Consider the following 18,275-nt stretch of genomic DNA (forward strand, 5'->3'; position numbering starts at 1 on the left):
ACTGCGTAGGCTAGTAATTGTCAACAGATATTCGACTAGGCATATTATCATCATGTTCCACATACAGCTAATATCAGATTTCTACAAACTGCCGTGCTCTACCTTTATAAAAACTTGTTTTCCTGCCTTATCATGCTTTCATATAAGCAAAGCACATGTTTTCACTGCATTTTGTTGTTAAATTTTGTGGTTATAGCCAGTAGTCTATTTCATGCAGGCTTTGATTTGCCTTCATAATAGCAATTTATTTGGGGCATTCCACTTTCACTAGAAATAGTCACCATGAATGATGATTGCTGATCTTCGTAAAACAGTCAGGTGTTGGCAAGTGTTACCAAATACAAAGTCATTTTATTCATTTGTTTCAGAGCTGCAGTTTCAGTCATCTTGGACAGAAACTGAGTAATTAGTTATACTGCCAGTTGATGCCTAAAAATAATTCTTACACAGTGCTTGAATTACTTGCCTTCTGTTGAGCTAAATACTCTCATCGTAGCATGACTGCTGATTAAATTATTGAAATGGATTTTATATATTACTGCCCATTTCAATATTCTGCCGTTTTAGATATGACATTCTGTGTAGACAGACTTGTATCCAGTTATATCTTTTACAGAACCCATATAAAGAATTCAGAACTAATGAGTTAGCACTATGCAGTTTATTCTCTAATTATTACACATTTCGAAGAAAGCCATCTGTGGTCTTGGTTTTATTGGGTTGTGGGAAAAAAGATCACATACTGGCCTCACGGGGGGGTTAAAATAATGAAATGAAAAGGCTTTGACAAGGTATGATATGAAAGAACAGGCAGTAAATCTGGTTAGTTTTGTATCTTCAATCTCAGTTACTGTACATTACTAATTCTCTCCTTTTCTATTCAGTTTCAAATCCTCTGTTGTGTTCTTTTTTTTTTTTTTTCCCCTCATTTATTGCTTTCTATTCGCCTTTCCCTATTTCCTTTCTCTATGCTGTAGCAACAGGACTGGATCAAAGTTTCAAACTGCTGCTAAAATTTAGATGCTCACATTTGAAATTGCTCACTTTTGTGTCCAGCAGAACTAGGATAATTTACCTTTCACATCTGTCGACTCCTTGTTCTCACAGCACTTGACAGTAAGTCGATGGAACGATCTGTATGGGTATAAGTACGCATGATACAAGGGGTGGTTTTCTCTGTACTGTAGTTCTCAGGCAGGTAGAATTTGGACAGATGCCCACCTGAAGCATCTCCTGAATAGTACTGGCACATATATACTGTCTAGCTGAGAACACACCCAGTTTCAAACCCAGCTTGGGGAAGCCGTGTTGGGTACTTGCTTGATTACTTCAGCCTGTAAAGTCATTGGACAGTGAGCCAAGGGAGAAGGAGTTTGGACATACAGAAAAATTTCAGTCTCCAGGAGAGACTGTAGACCTAACAAGACACATCTTAGATCTTCTTCAACTGAGAGAGGAGTGGTGATTCAGAGCAGCAGCAGAAAAATGTTTCTAGCATAATCCAAGAATGAAGATGCAGATAAGGTTTCTTACTCTTTTATTAAAGTAAAAATTCATTAGAATGTCTAAAAATTTTGTCTGTACACATAGAATAATTTCCTTTTGCCTGTTGTGCTTATATATGGTACTTCAGATATCAGATTCCTATTCATTAGGATAGTTTGGACTTCTTCTGACTGAAAGAATACATTCTCTTAGTATTAGATAAAACAACAAACCCTAGTGTGTTCTCATCTTCTGACCTTATACTGGTTGTGTACTGCTGTACAAAATAGTAGTTAAGCAACGGAAACAGGAGTAAGAGCTCTCTATATTACATGCAGCATAGCTTGCTGTAGGGGAATAAGAGAGCAGAACTGAAATCTGCATATATTCCATGAAAGTGACTGAGCTTACTGAGGAACAATGACTTTTTACATTCTTTCTTAAATTAAGAATTATATTTAAATTCAATTTTATGGACTGACAATCTCTCTTGAATTCATTCTCTTGAATATCTACTTGCAGAAATTAAAGTTTCTGATTCCTTAGATTCGCTTCTCAGAAAACATTTCACTGTTTTCCTCTTAAAAAATGATGTGCCCATGACATAAATGACCCTCTTTCATAATCTGGGAATAGGAATAGACTCATACAGAAGAAGAAACAGAATTCTGAAACTTCATAGAGTAAACAATAGATATATTGTGCTTAACTATAGATGCATTTCTATTATGCCCAGTGCTGTGCTTTTTATCACTTAAAAAAAGAAAAAAAAACTTTTATACAATTATGGAAAGAAACTGAAGAAACACATATTCACCAAAATGATATGGATCAGTTTTGTCCTAACACAGATTACATAGTTACACCTAACAGTATATATAGTGTTATGAATACAAAAATTAGGTTAGCACCAGTCTTGTGTTGTAAATAAGGTAGAATCACATTATTCACTGAATTCTATATATAATACCCTCAAAGCTATTCTTACAATTTTAGAATGAGCGAGTGAAAACATAAGTGCGCTCAATAGGTTTCAATGTGTACTAAAGAGATCTTGAAAACTTCAGATTAAAACTTGAATTCTATGAAGTTAATAACAGACTTATCCACACAAATGCAAACAATTCATTCTAAGGCTATTGAAGCTTTGCTTCTTTGTGTTTGGTTGAATCTGGTGGCCAGTAAGATAATTTTTTTGGCTGCAGCTTTCCTCACAGTTGAATTCGGAAGGTCTCCCCCCTACAAGTTCTCTACAGTAAAAAAGCACAAAAATTCAGGTCAAAATATTTTGCTTTGGGGGAAGTGCTCCTGTGGCTAGTTGTTTATTAATTTCTTTTTTCAAAACAATTGCCTTTGAGTTATCTATTCCTCTGTCAAGTTTGGTTGAAATTGGTCAACAGATTTAAAAGATATTTGACAAGGAGAGAAGTGATTAAAAGAGACATACTTGCACACAAACATCTTGATGCCATTAGTTTGCCTTCTAAAGAAAGTTAATCTAACAGTTGGGTTCCATATACAGAACTATTTTATCTTCATTTATTCTGTTGCTCATAAAAGACATATGAATTGTTCTGGTGTACTAAATCCTTTATTCATCCGAAAGCATGACATCCATGGGTGAATACAAATATTCATGTGCTCCCTGCTCTTCCTTTTGGCCTCTCAAAACTCCCCTGGTGATGCTGATTCTCTCAACACTGCCTTTCCCTTGCATTGACACAGAGTCTGATTCAAACCATATAAATGACTAGAAGTCACAATAATATCTTGGGATTTTAGGGCTGCTCTTTACTAAACCTCTCAGAGATAGCAACTTCCTATGGCAACAAAAATTACTTTACTTCTTTTACTTTTGCTTTCCTTGACTTGAATATGTCATATTCTCTGGACCCCAGTATTCTAATGAAAGGCATAAAAATCACTGAAAATAATGCTTCATTTTAAAGGACAGACTAAGGATAATTTATGAACAAGTGTTTCAAACAGTTCATATGTACTGAAACACATTTCAGCAGCCTTTCAGGTTAGAAATATCCTTGCACCGTCATAAAAGAATTTTAGCTGTGTTATTGTATTGTATTAAATCTAAAACTAGTAAGCACATACGATTTGAACAGCTAATGGTCTGTTGTGTAGTGAAATCCCAATATTCTTCAATTACTTTAAGGTAGTTCGAATTAATTATGAAGAAAGGAAAAGGCTAAAATCTCCCTTCTTACACAAACAAACCTCTGAACTCACTGTTGTCTCTGCCTAGGCATTAGTCATTTATTAGCTACGAGTCAGGTAATGAACACCATGGCCAAAATTCACTCTATCTTAAGTTCTTCATTAAATAATTAGGAGATATATTTAAATAATCATGATGGGTTTTATCAAGATATCACCAGTTAACTTTGTAGTTTTAATAAAAAGAAAGCCCTAAAGAAATAGAATTTTACGTTGTATGTCTTACCAAGTTTTTTTAGTCCAATTTTCACTGTAATCCGAGAACACAATAGTAACAGAGCCCCACACTTTCAAAGTTGGTTTTCAAGTGTACTTTCTGGAGGCTTATCTTTTTTGCAGTGAAAACTATCAGAGAGAAAAATGAACAGGTCTGGACAGGTTCTCAAGAGGCTACTTGTTCTGAGGAATTCTTGAAATAATTAGCGTAGCTATGCTCACAGTGCTTTTCTTTTTGGTCTAGATAAATTCTTACACAAAAGTCTGATTTGGCTTAGAAGCTTGGCGTAAAGATTACGAAAAAGTAATACTGTAAATATATATGTATATTTGTATTTGTTGAGATCAACAGTAAGGGTGGTAAGGTTTTCACTGCAGCATTTTTGCTGTAAGCAATGCACTTGTGCTTATCTGCAACAGTCCTTTCACAGAGGTTCTCTGCTTTAAAAAATTAAAATATAAAGGTTGCCTAGCTACTCACGTCCATGTTCCTCTAAGACATGCTGTGGGAAAGGAGGAAGGCTAACACCTGGAATAGTGTCCCTCAGCCTAGGGAGGAGAGGTGGTCCTGCTGCAATTGTTCCCTCTCATGCCTGAGAAATTACTTTCAGGAACCTCAAAAGGAGCAGAGGTACAAACGAGGTACAGATGCAATTAATGCAGAGGCTGGCTGAATATAGACACCGATGGGGGCAAGGGACAGGATGAACTGCTGGGCAGCAGATGGGAGGGCTGAGAGTTCATATGGTATAGGACAAATTCAGCTTACTACCACACCAACTGTCACACACCCATGGGCAGAGGAAGGGTTTGGGGCAGGGGGGAGGAGGCTTTATTTATTTATTTATTTTTAGGAAGCTTGTGACTTGTTTCTTTTTTAAATTTTAAAGATGGCAGTGGTTCCTAAAGTAAAAAAAAAAAAAAATTCTGATGCATAAGATATAACTTTATTATAATGTTACCAAACGGTAACAAGACAAATGCATATATCTAAAATGAAGTTTTTTTCCAGCTGTTTTTTCCTGTTAAATGCTGGTTTTTAAGCCTTTCTCAGAACTAAATCTGGATTTTATGTTATTATTATTAAAAGACCTCAAATCCCTAATGAGGACTTAGATTAATACTTTTCAAAACCCATAGCTGCTTTAGAACAAAATATGTCTCACTAGACGTTGGCTTATACACACATATAAATCCTATTGACGTTAATGTATCACAGAATATCCTATGATAATATTCTGGGATTAAGCTTCTGTATTAATGTTTTGCATAAACCACCTTTTCAGATAGCACTAGATTACTGGGGTTCCATTATTTAATTTCATTGCAAAAGTTATAGCACCATCCTGCACTGCTGAAAAACATTGAATTATTTTGATCAGGAGTATCAAACAACGTACAGCCTTGTAAGAGCAGATCCATTAGGATATGAAAGTTTGGGATCTGGTCTTGTGCAATTAGAAAGAGAAATATAAGCCTTTGCTCCTGTTGGTACTCTGACACTAAGGCTTTCCATTGGAATTCTTTTCATACAATATTTGTAATAGTGCATCCACGAAAGAAGCACCTGTATCCGAATATCATGTCTCTTTCCTCCTCACCCAAGATAACCTGTTTTCAGCCAGCAGACTGCCCCTATTTCTGCTCCAAGCAGTCTTCCTCTTTCTATGATTACAGGATAAAACTGCAGTTTTATGGCAACTAAATTAAAGAAATAGCCAATTCACAGTCCCTCCTTCAGGGAGAAAGAAATAAAAGGATATATTAGTTTATTTTTGTTTTTTAAGTTAAGTATGTTTACACAGAAATTTGATGAAAGCCTTCTGGCCTTGCTCTTTGGTGTAAAAATACTTAAGAATAAGTGACAGATCAGAATCTTTGAGGAGAGTGTAAAATCTTAATCTAGATTCAGTCTTTGCAACTGACCTCTGTTTCCTGATTAGACCCCAATGCATCTGCACCTGTGGCAGCATGCAAAAAAATTCTTGCTGATAATTTAGAGAGTTTTCTAACTGCCTACCCTCACATGACTGCAAATAAAACTGAAACAACAGGAAAGGCCTCATGCATGCACAAGGATCCTCCATTCTTTACAGCTTTCTTGAGCATATATAGCTGTTCTGTTTGACCTTCCTGCAGTCCGTTGCTTGCCATTTCCCTCGCTTCTGCACCAATACGCAATTCTTCCCTCTCTTTGGGAGGCGATAGAGGCCTCTTCTCCAGTTTATGTAGGTGATGGGTTCTCCGCCGTTCCACTCCCAATGTCCAGCGTTCACTCGGTCATTCAAGCCTATGTCAAATCAGTAAGACCAAATTAGTGATATTTATCACCTCTGGAGCCTGATGCCAAAAAAGCATGTTCTATCCCTGTGTTAAAAAATGCGTGTAAGATTGTGCTGAGAGAAAAAACTGTCTGGAGGAATACAAGTAAAATACAACTGAATATTTCATGAGGCAATTGGTGCCATCTGAATAAAAGAAAATATCCTTTTCCTCATTACCCACCTATCTAAAATGTTATCTCCCCTTCCATCTATTGCATGTCCATCACCTCCCAAGTTTCTCTTTTTGATACTTAAGGTGCTAAACAGAATGTTCTGTTCAAGCTTAGGCAGCTTCAGACTTTAACCAGATTCCTTCTGAAAAATAAAATCTTGCAGACCTTGTTTATACCTTGTTTACATTGTTGAAAACATGTTAATTTTAACAGCTTGGAACATGACTTTTCACATTGTCTCTGAGTTAATACAACCTAAATAGATATTTCAAACATGGTATGTCTTCTTAGCTAGAGTAATCTATGAGCTAAGGCAGTTTTTCACAGATAGGGATACCAGGAACTACAGAGAAGGCCCATCTAAGTTCTTCCTGTTCTTTTAAAATGAAAGGTGCATAACAAGAAATAGACAACCAAATCTAAAGTGGTGTGATGAAATATTCTTTAACTGATCATATAGTTAATTCACAGAGTCTCTGATACAAGATGTCACTGGTAAATTAACAGTTACCTAAATAATTATTTAAAATAAATATATAAAGGTAAATAGAGTAACAGTCCAAAGAAAGTGACATAAACAAAAGAATAAGAATTCTACTGGAAATTATTTCATCAGCTAGGATTGAAATGGAAAAAGTTTCAAGGCAAAAACACCTCAGCAACTCAGCAAGTTCTCACATGTGAAACTCCTCTTTTTGATAAAGACTTATAAAAGTAGCCAGGTGCATGATGGCTTTCAATTTGTGCCTTGCTCTGAAATGATGAAAGCACTGGAAAGTTGAGGACAATGCAACATTTGAAAACTGGGCTGGAACTGCTGTCGCAGTTCATGTTTTCCAAAGAAAGGCACACAAAAAGACTGACTGTCTGAGGAGACAGCTGATGTACTTGCCTATCCAAAAGGGCTTCCTCCCACTGAAGTCCCACAGCCATTTCATGTGTTGTTCATTAGCCACACTTGCTAGACTCCCCAGGTATCTAGGCTCAACAAGAGAGGACAGAATAATTAGGATTCCACAGAGTGACAGACATCTCCCATGGACTTATCAACAAGAAGCACCGATTCTAATATAAAGCATATAGCTAACACTTCACAGGAAAACCAATACTTGCATGAAAACAATAATTATATGAAGATCATGTCCTGAAATTCTAGATTACATGGAGAGGAAGTTTCTTATTTTGATTGCTGTTTCAACTTTTCTAGTGCAAAAATCAGCTGTGCAACTGAATGAAGTGTTTACAGGAAATGTACACCTGCTACTCACAAACTATGTTTTAAAACATTGTCACATTCATATATAATTCTTATAAACTGACCTTAGAAAGTACATTTAAGCCTTTTTGGTACGTCCCTTTCTGTAAGCCAGAATTATTCGGCAGAAAGCTGCACATTCTTTTTTTTTAAAAAAAATTATCTGTCCACACAAAAAATCCAAGCATACTGAAAGATACAACCGCACCCACTTTGTAGTGCAGCAGACTATATAATTTTTAACTGTATTCTGACAGGACTAAAGCTCTGTAGAACACTATTAAAATCTCAGGCATGTTTCAAGATAGAACTCAGGTTGTGTCTATTTATTTCAGGCTTTTGGTTTGGAGTTATAGTGTGGTTTTGAAATGTAGTGTTGGGTTGTCTGTGATGACTATGCTTTAGTTTAGATCAGAGAGCAGTTTTGGTGTTTATTAGCTAGATTATTTTTGAATGAAGCCAAAGGAGAAGCTCTGCTTTGTGTGTGTGTGCCTAAAGTGCTCCAACATCGCTCATCGACCCTAACCACTAAATGGTTTTGCCACTACAAGGTCCTCCAACAAGTGCAAGCATCAGCAGGCTGCTCTTAAACCATTTAGAGGTCAGGTCAAACCCCGAAGTATTTCTTGTGCTATATTCAGGGACAAATGGCATCATTCATATTTGCCAAGAACTGTCTGCCAATGGTGGCTTCACTTTCTTATTTATCCAACTTTTTCCCTGCCCTAATATCATCTCCCTTCTTCACCTGTCCTACCTGCAACAGTCTGCCCTCCGCACCGAGCCTCTGCCATTTTTATTGTCCAGTGTTTCTGACTGCCACTCTTTCAAACAGTTCAGCTTCCCTGAACTTCTGGGTGATGTTTGATAGAGCTCAAGGAAACATTGCTGCTCATCCAAACATGTTTTAAGAGAGCCAAAAGCTTTCCTAGCAGAAGAATAAGCCAGTGGCAATGTCAGGAGTTTGCTAACTTTATGACTATTGCCAGATATCAGAGACGGAAGATCAGTATTGCTTAAATCCAAGTAGGTAAAGACTGTCATGTTGAAGACCTGATACAACAACCAGACCTCAAGGGTGGCATGACAGACATGCCGCTACTATGGAGACCTTCAACAGATCTTGGGGTGGAAGCCTACCACCAAGTCTGCTGTGCATGCCTGGAGCTCCATCCCATTTGCTGACATGTGTTTCTTCCAACAGTACTGGTTCCATGGATGCCATGTCATAACGCTGCACGAAATACAGAAGTAGACAAACTTTGCATCGGGAGGAATTCCAAGTAGTAGCCCTTAGTTTTCTATACAATCCCTTTTGCCCAAAGTCTGGCTCATTCTGTGATCTGGGCATACAAGAGCATTGTATGGAGCAAACTCATTGTAACCTGACGGGATGCTCCCTCTCCAGAAGCCTCCTCTCTTAGCCCTTCAGTCAGCTGAAGCAGCAGGACGTTTTCCCCTTGCTCCCCATTGTTCAGTGGGCCACCAAGGCCCTTGTCACAGCGTCAGCCCTTGTAGTTTGTGTAATCGTGGCTGCTATAGACGAAACACCACATAGGAATGTGGATCCCAGCAAGGGCCTCCTCAGTCTGGGACCACCAGAGGACAAAAGCGTGGAAGATCTCATTGACATCTCCTGTGTACACTCAAGAAGTAGAGGTGTGGTAGGGTAGCCTCAGAAACCTTGATCATGACTTTACCCTCGGCAGACTGGACCAGCATAAACTAGTTAGCAGCAGTGTGGTAGGGGGCAGGGATTGTGCAGCTTCTTGTGGGAGAGGCTTTCAAAGTTTCGTCCATTAATGACAAAGGTGTGGTGCCAGCTCTTAGTAGAAGTTTTGAGTGTGCTTCTTCTCAAAGTTTTGTGCATGCTGTTGGTGCCCCCATATCCCAAGGGCAGTGTGGTTCAACCTCTCTGTGCTCATCCCCCAGGCCCAAAATTTCCAGTGGGCCTCTTGGAAAGCTTCTGTCTCTGTCTTCTTTTTCGGACAAAAAAAAATGATTCGTCCAGGAAACCAGCATCAGTTCATTCTGGGTGTCTTCCCAGGGTAACTGATTCAGTGGCAGAGATGCCGTTCCTCCTAACAGTGCTTCTGGTTGGCCAATGACCAAACTTGGGGCTGAAAGGAGATTAGGCAGCAGGGTCTGTGGTGTCACTAGTAACTGAGCAGGAACAAGAACAGGGCAGTTCATCTGGCTTCTGCTTAACAACCTCAAAGCCCTTGAATGTTATTTAATTTATGTAAGCTTAGCTTAGCTTATTCCTGATGTTTCAGTTGTTTTAGGAAAATTAAAAACTAACAAAAAATGTCAGATTCTATCGCTAACTGCTCTACCATTTATAACATATAGGGGTGGTCTGAGCAACAGCCTCAGACTTCTACTTCAGTCCGAGTACCAGGGAGAGGCTTTAGCATTGTGAAAAGAAAGCACTGTAATAATTATAACCTTATCTAATCTTGTCTCAGTTGGAGTACTTTCTCAATACAGCCTGAGAAATACACATGACTGAAGAGCGAACACCCATTCTAATTGTTAAACCTAGTCAGAGTTCTAGACGTTTCTTATGGAAATGAGAACAGTCTTGAAGGAATGTGCCACTTATGATAATACTACTAACCTGTACCACTAGGCAGAATGCCAGACACAGGAAATGACAAGATAATGTTATTTATGGAGTTATGTAAATCTAACACTTCCTAATTTACATGACTCTACAGAAGGGGTCATAGTGCCTTATTTAAAAAAAAAAAAAAAAGCACACGTTGCTGATTCCTGTGCCACGTAAGTCCATTTGCAGATTAGGTCTGTGTGCTTTAAAATTTCTGCTATAAAGTCCAGACCATCCATCATCTCAGAGCAGTTGCCCAAATTAAGGAATTATTTCAGGTAGCCATCGACCTTGAAGCATTAAATGCAATACATTCAGCACAAACAATTTGCTGCTTTCACATGAAATTCTCCAATACAAAGGAGTTTTGTGCCATTCTGATAAATTGAAGTTCTGCAAAAGCGTATTTGACTAGCTACAGAGGTCTCCACAGCACAGGAAGATATTTGAGTTGAACTTCTGTAATAATTCATGTCCTGTATATTGACAGTGCAGGGGGGAATTACTGAGCATCTCTCTGATCTGCTTACCCTCGGCTTTTGTTTGATCACCTAGAAAGTAGTTCAGGTGCCTCAAAATAGGTGTCTAGTGCTGTTTAAGACACCTCCTGGTACTTGAAACGTTCAGATGAGGCTGACAGACATGCAGAGCTTACAGGAGACCTGTACTTCCAGGGTGGCAGTTGAAGGGCCAGACAGTATGTCTTGGGCCTTTAAAATGACTCATGATAACTCATGAACACAAGCTGTAGCAAAAAAAGCTCTCTGCTGAGTTCATTGGCAATAATACAAGTTATATCAGTCACTTACAGAACTAACCCAATATTAGGAGAGGAGGGCAGTGGGGTCCATCCTGCATTGCACTGGACAATACTGAGCCGTAGCGAAAGACCTGTTCTTTAAAATTATGGTTCTGCTGTGACTCTGCATGACTGAGGCCACTGCTAGGCATTATATAGACACTGAACAAAAGAATAGCCCCTGCCCTAAAGAGCTGACAGTCAAGGATCTGAAATCTGACCATATTTAGGCTCTAACTAAATGTTTAATTTCAAGAAGTTCATGTTATCACCCGAACAAGAGAGGAAAAAAGCAGCCCTGGATTCTGTCTGTACAGCAGAGTCCCTTTGATGGCAGCGGTGAATGCCATTTCGCATGCCGGTGAGCCCTGCTGCAGTGATCCTTTGGGGAGGGCATGTCCCTATGGGATAAACAAGAGCTGCGAAATAAACCACCAGAACTGCTGCTAAGCCAGGCTGCTAGGGGATCACCACACCATAATGTCTCTCAGATGCTTCTCTTCATGTTGCCAAGAGACTCTTCATGCATAAAGAAAAAAATTTAGAGAAGTGAGTTCATTAACTGCCTTTCTCTGTGATGCACTGGAGGTGGGGTAGAAATGGAGCAAGATTTTCAGAGCAATTAGCTGAGGTTTTTTTTCCACCCACGGTATCATCATGGCATGCAGCAACATGTGTTGAGACAAGCAGCTCTTTATGTATGCTTCTGTCCCTGCACAGGGAAACTGAACAAAAGGATGATATACCACCTACAGCATATGGATGCAACAGGTGTCAAAACTCAGTGCTGAAACACCATGTGACACAAGTCCAAATGGATTTGAATGTACAAACTTGTTTACATATGTTTATGTCTATACTTTAATTGCTTTCACAATAAATTGATAGCATTGCTTTTACTGAATTGATTGGTCTCGAGTCCATCATCTCAGGGTAACAGGGTTTTCTCTAACAGGATTGAAAGCTGATTGGTTGGAGACTGCTACTGAAGCAATTTTTAACATTGTTTATGCTTTTTTCCTGTGTTTTATATTTCATAACAAAAGTCCAGCAAGAATGTTGAATAGAAACTGGAAATAAAGCAGCTTATGTAGTTGAAAATGGTTCTTATTTTTCAGTGAAATTGGCTGATCTTTTCACTTAGTATCTAACTTCTCTATTGCTATAAAAAACTAAGGAGCTGCCTCCATGCTGATTTCAATTGCTTGTTGGAAAATATAAGCCATTTAATTGCCAACAGTAGAAGTATTAATTACAGAAATACCAAAGCTGGGGGGAGAAAAAAAGAAGCAAAATGAAATGTATTAAATTATCTTCTAGTAGCACTTTAAATGAATATAACCTTGTTTGTGCCTGGGGTTGTGCTTTTGTAAACCAATTCCAGATGGAGTAAATGGATTCCATTTACTATGATAATGCTTCCTCAGTCTGCAGTAATTTGACATTAATTAAATTATCGCTAGGATTCATTTGCATGCGGATTCAGTGATATGCCTTGACTCTTTGCATAGGTGCTTCACACTGTCACTCAGTTTAACTTTTATAGTACGCACTATAGCTTTCAGCAGGAAGTTATCTCCTACAAATAGTATGTGTCCCCAGGAACACACTCTTTCTGGAAATGGGTAATACCTGCTGGTAAATGGACATACAACCAATTCAGTGAGAATTCCCAAGGGCTCAACTGAATGTTGAAGCCTTTAGGAAAAATATTAGGATATTCACAATTGACAGCTTTGTCTGTGGCAGTATCAGAATAAAAGCAGTTGAAATATAACCATCTCAGGAGCTGAAACTTTAAGTAAAACAAATAGTGAACTGTGAAATTTTTGGCAAGCTCACAACAGCAGGTAACAGAAAGTAAAGTTTTTGTAAGAGTAGGTGACATCATCTGGGGGATGCAAGAATTTAGACTTTCCTTTTGCATGTTAGCAGAACAAAATAAACTGTCACAACTGACTGGAATAAATAAAGGCTTGTTACGTATGTTTGTCTGTACTTCATGTTGCCCTCAGATTCTTAAAACGCTTTTCGAATATATTGTTTCTTTCATCTCCATCTCTTCCCTGTTTCAATTTTCTTTTCACGGAGAAAGGGGAAGGGTCCATCGAAGGACTTCCTATGACTCAACTTGTTCTAAAACCTGGTGCTCTTCTTTCACCAAAATGCAATACAAGGTACAGAACATGCATGATCCCACTGCAAGCTCCATCAGCCATGGCTGGCATTCCCAAGCTAGTTCTGATAAAAGAAAATCACAAAGCAGACTTCCAAAAAGCAAGACTGACTGGAATGTTGGGTTTTCTATTTGCCTCCTACTTTGAGATAATTATTATTATTTATTTTAGCTTTTATTTATCCATGAAAGACAGAAATGTACTTTTTTTGAAAGTTAAAGTTTTCAAATAGTTAAAGATTCGGAGGAGCTGAGTCTTCAGACAAATACTGAGAAGCACACAGGAGCTGGCAACATTGTGCTGTGCTGTATCACGTGGAGACAGAACTAAGAAAGTGGTTGGTCACAGAAGATGAAAGACTGAGTCTTTGCTCAGTTCCTCTTCTCCCAGACTAACATTAATGCCTCTCCCTTTGGGAAGCAACCTCACTGCAGCTGGACAGTTTCAGGAATTCATGTTACAAATATGGTAGGATAAGCACCCAAAACATTATGAGACTGATAGCATTTATGTCTTCCACTGGGTCAGAATCCCAGGGCCTGTTACATTTTCTTTATTTTATTTTTTTTTTGTGCTGTGCAGCACAACCAAAGTGGGGCTTCTGATAATGAACTCAGCCATAACAGCATTCAGTTTAGAGGAGCACCCCGTGCACAACAAACACATTTGTTTGGAGAAGTCTCTTACTGTTCTCTACAAGCCCGAGCAGCGGTATTCCAGGTGACCTTGTGATTCACTACCAGGAAATAGCAGCTACCCTCATGATGACTCCATCCAGCAGGACATATTTTCGTACTCACTTCCTGAAATAAAAGATGAAAAGGCAAAATAGGCTCCTACTCGCAGTGACCTAGTTCTGCACACTAATAATCAGGCTCAAGGCTGGAGGTGCTGCTCACGGCTTCTCAAGCGTTCTCTTGAATTCTGACTTTGGTATATATGATAAACTAAAGCATTGCTTAAGAAAAGTAAAGGAATACATGCCTGCCAGAGGAACCTACAGCTTTTAATAAGTGTTGATTTAAGGCTAATTCCACATGGTTTCAGATTCAGAAATCCTCTTGAAAGAGAACATTGGTTTGGATGCTGTTTTCTGGCTCCCACAGTCTATGTAGGGAATTTAGTGTAACAAAATTCAGTACGGGATCTTAAGGAAGGGGAGGATGATATATATTTACAGAATCCCTAACTGAGTTGGTTTTAGTTACTCACACTCATTCTCCAATAGATTTCGTTCACTCACTCTCTCACGCCCACATTCCCACAAGCACCAAGACATCTGTGCCCAGCAGTCTGGCAGGATCACCTGTGTGTGACACAGATGAGAGGCAGCCCCAGCCATCAGGCCCTCATCACACCTCTGGAGATCTTCTCACTTGCTGCCTGCAAACCTGACTCTGGACAACCCTCTTGTCTCCTGCAGAGTCAGTAGTTGTTACAGGGTGGCCCTTTGCTTCAGAGTCTTGCTCATTGTTATCTCCATAAATCTAGGCGAGGTTGCAACTGATTGTCTGTTTTCCCTTGTTTGTTAGAAATATTTGCCTGTTTTCTCTGTGAGCTAACAGGAAAAGGAATGGCATATATGATAGACTGCAACCTTGTTGCCATGCTCCTGTTTCTAGGATGCAGGGTTTTTCACTGACAAGTCATCTGTGCTGTGGTCATATCAGGGTGCAGGCCTTCTGGTCTGGACATAAGCAACACATGTCTCATTTTATGCCTGGGAGTGGTGTCCTTAGAGCAGGATTCTGGGAACTGAATAATGAAGAATACTTCATTATCAATACTTACTATTATTTTAACACTTTTTCTGCTCTTCCTTCTGGTGTTAGACACCATTTCCATTCAAACTTCATTTGAACCATTTCATTCTAAATATTTCTCTAAATAAATCTTGAGATCCATACTGACTATCTACAGGTTTCAAGGAACCAGATGGGTGAAGAATCTCCAGCAGTACCTTCTACAAAAAGAAAAAAATAGGGTCTGACAGGAGAAGTAATTACCACTTCTTCCCAAAATTTGAGATTCTTCTTATAGAAAGCAGGAGCATATTTGGAGATATTTGCTTTGGGCTACCAAATCAACCTACAGCATCCCTAATGCAGCAGTGTGTCATCCCTAATGCAGCAGGCTGTATATGGGGTTATAGATATATCTGTATGGTTAGAGATTACAGATTATGTGTTTGTGTGTATATACAAACAAGCACACACTTCATGTCAGCTTTTCAGAATCTAACTCTTGGGATTTCAAGTGCTGAATTAGTGCACATTCTTGAGATTCGTCAAGAATGAAGAGCCTAATGAAACTTAGGTTGGAAGGAAGTTTAAAGCCATCACAGTAGATTGCTTGAGTTCCTTTCAGTGAAAAACTTGTTAAAATTGTCACTTTTATACATGTAAAACATAAACTGAATGTACTAGGGAAACACACACAAAAATACCAAAATCCAAAATCATTTGTAGATAGTGACTATAGAATTTAACAGTAGGGAGAGCACAGGCTCCTATAGACCACTGTTTCTTTAATAAGATAAAAGAGAATGAGTTTTTTCCCAAGTTGCACCAAATAATTAACTGAAGATTATATTTTTCCTGAAGAACACTAAAGATTGGCTTATAAGTGGTTACTGCTCTGTTGAGCTTTTTTAGCAGCATGTGCTTTGATTTAGATGCATGCTAATGGCAGCATTTTTACCTTGCTTTGGGACTTCCAGGACTTCCATATTATTCCATTACACTGATACAGCCTTTGAGTGCTTTCTTCATAATGCAAGAGCCCCTTTAAATCTGGTGTACACACCTTTGGAAAGGAGTAAAGGTCCTGGAAAATGGAACAATGTCTGAACATTTGAAACAAAATAATTACAAAAACCAAACAAGCTACATGGAACAGATGAAATGGCTCTTCATGACATGAAAACTCTACAAGGACTGAGTTGTTAATTTATCTGTGTGTTGGATAAACTCAGTTTTGGAGTGGGAAGAGTTAGGCCTCAGATCTCAGAGGTGTTAAATCATTTTGGAAAACAGCATGACTGAAAACATGGTGAAAATGTCTATGAAACAAAAGGTTTCATACCTGATGGCTAGAGCTCGGTTCAGATGCCAGTTCTGCCTTATCAGCTTGTGGGATTTCCGTCTTCCTAGAGGCGATTGTATCTATCTGTGGTTGTGCTTGGTTAATTACTGACACTTCAGCCTTGTTGTTTGCTTTAGCTGATGAGGAGTCTTCCTCTATTCTGAGCGATACCATCCCATGATACTTGGTTTTACAGTAACACATACATGCACACACACATAATAGGAGAGGGAAAAGAGACAGATACCATTTATCAGCAAATCTTAAATAAACACCATAAAAAATAAAAAGGAATTAAAAAATAAATTGTTGTAAATCAAGGGGAAATGACACCAAAGAGAAAGAGAGATACATCGAACAATAAAATGTTGGTCATGAATGAATTATTAATAAGTTGCTCTACATGGGACTTGGAAAGAACACAATCAGGAAGAAGTCAGAAATGAATGAACAAATACTCATAATACTCTTACTTTGAAAACCACATCGGTTCCATTTCTAAATACAGATGAGGGATGAACCTGAAAAGGTAGAATAGCAAAATGAGATGGGCTGATTCATGCATTGTAGAAACAAAACAACTGTATGTAAGATTTACTGCATAATCTAGGCTATCAAGTCATGCAGAACATATCTTGTTCTTGTTCATATTCTTGTTTTAGTTCTTTTTCTCTGAGACTGGAAACAGATGACCCCTGAAAACAGCCATTAAAAATCACTCATTAAAAGTGTCTTTGCACAGGTTCCATGATCTTTTAAGATCATAGTGGAATGTTACAAAACCACTTAATTAAACTAGCATAAACTAGTTTAGAGAGGGAACTCAGCAGGCAAGTTTTAAGTAACTGTTCCCTGTTTAAACTAACTGTATTTTCAGCTTTACAACTTCAGCACCAGGTGCACAGCTTCTGTACGTTCGCCCTGGCTTCAATGACTTCAACAAAACCCTGCTTCTTTCTTCTAGCAGACCCATAGATTAGACAGGATTAGAAACTGCATAATTACTCAGATTAGTTGCTTGATGAGACTTCCCCAACTCAGTTTTCCTTCCTTGCTCTCACACATACATCTTCAAAATCAGGAATTTTTCTTTTTTTTTCAGTTTTTTCCAATAGTTCTCAAGTCTGTCTTAGAGCAAACTTGGGTATTTTATGGTTACTGTGTAGTTAGTGGGATCACGACTAAAATATGGCAACTAAATGAAGATGTCAAATCCCAAAGAGCTCAAATCAGTCCATCACTGCACAATAGAAGTGTCTTACTATTCTGCCATTTCCAATCACTCTTAGCCTGGTCCTTGACCGATTTGCCAAGCTGTGTTCCTGCAGCACGTCCCCTCTATGCTCTGCCATCCCTCTGGAAGGAGATGGTGGGATCCCTTCCAAGTGAATGCTGCCAGGCCTGGAAGGTGATGAGGAGCCTGAGGAAACTGGAAACAGCGTGCCTCTTCCCCAGAAGTCACGCTTATTTTGGCCAGAGGAATGGAAAGAGCTGCACTGACCTGAAAGCATAAAAATGGCAGATGGTCAGTTCTAACTCCATGAGCAGATAAGTGGTCATATTGACATGGGCATGGAAACAGCTTGTCATTAAAAGTTGGATGATTTTTTCACTTGATGTGGTTGATTTGCTATTTGTTCAGCCATCCTCATTTAGGTGGTTTGCTTAATTACAACTACAACTGTCTCTGCAACTACTACCTGTACATATATGTTATTGCACGTAATACATCCATCTCGCCGCTGATCAGAATCTCTACTGAGTATCTCCTGAAGATAGAAATTTTTATACATAAATTGTGGTTTGGGGTTGGATTTTTTTGGACAGGGAGAGATATATTTAACTAATGTTGATTTTATTCTATCTTGTCCCGCCAAGTTTCTCTGCAGAAACTCAGGGTACAGTTGTTCTTCCACACT

General features: G+C 38.7%; 1 protein-coding gene across 7 annotated transcripts in view; it reads right to left on the bottom strand.

Annotated features, from left to right (window-relative positions):
* Positions 1-1,520: 1,520 nt before the first annotated feature.
* Positions 1,521-18,275, bottom strand: part of FREM1 (FRAS1 related extracellular matrix 1) — a 79,395-nt gene continuing 62,640 nt past the window's right edge. For 4 of the 7 annotated variants that reach the window (XM_026097825.2, XM_026097824.2, XM_064502659.1 and 1 more), the window contains 7 exons: positions 17,619-17,857; positions 16,830-16,877; positions 16,357-16,539; positions 15,973-16,098; positions 13,960-14,075; positions 7,323-7,408; positions 1,521-6,223 (listed from right to left, as the gene is read on the bottom strand). In XM_026097825.2, coding sequence (XP_025953610.2) covers positions 6,024-6,223; positions 7,323-7,408; positions 13,960-14,075; positions 15,973-16,098; positions 16,357-16,539; positions 16,830-16,877; positions 17,619-17,857 — 998 coding nt within the window. In that variant the 3' untranslated portion in view covers positions 1,521-6,023. Of the gene's footprint in view, positions 6,224-7,322; positions 7,414-13,959; positions 14,076-15,972; positions 16,099-16,356; positions 16,540-16,829; positions 16,878-17,618; positions 17,858-18,275 lie in introns of those variants that run through there. The other 3 variants (XR_003258836.2, XM_026097827.2, XM_026097828.2) reach the window with 3 other exon arrangements.

The sequence above is a fragment of the Dromaius novaehollandiae genome, chromosome Z, assembly GCF_036370855.1.
Source record: "Dromaius novaehollandiae isolate bDroNov1 chromosome Z, bDroNov1.hap1, whole genome shotgun sequence".
NCBI classification, from domain to species: Eukaryota; Metazoa; Chordata; class Aves; order Casuariiformes; family Dromaiidae; genus Dromaius; species Dromaius novaehollandiae.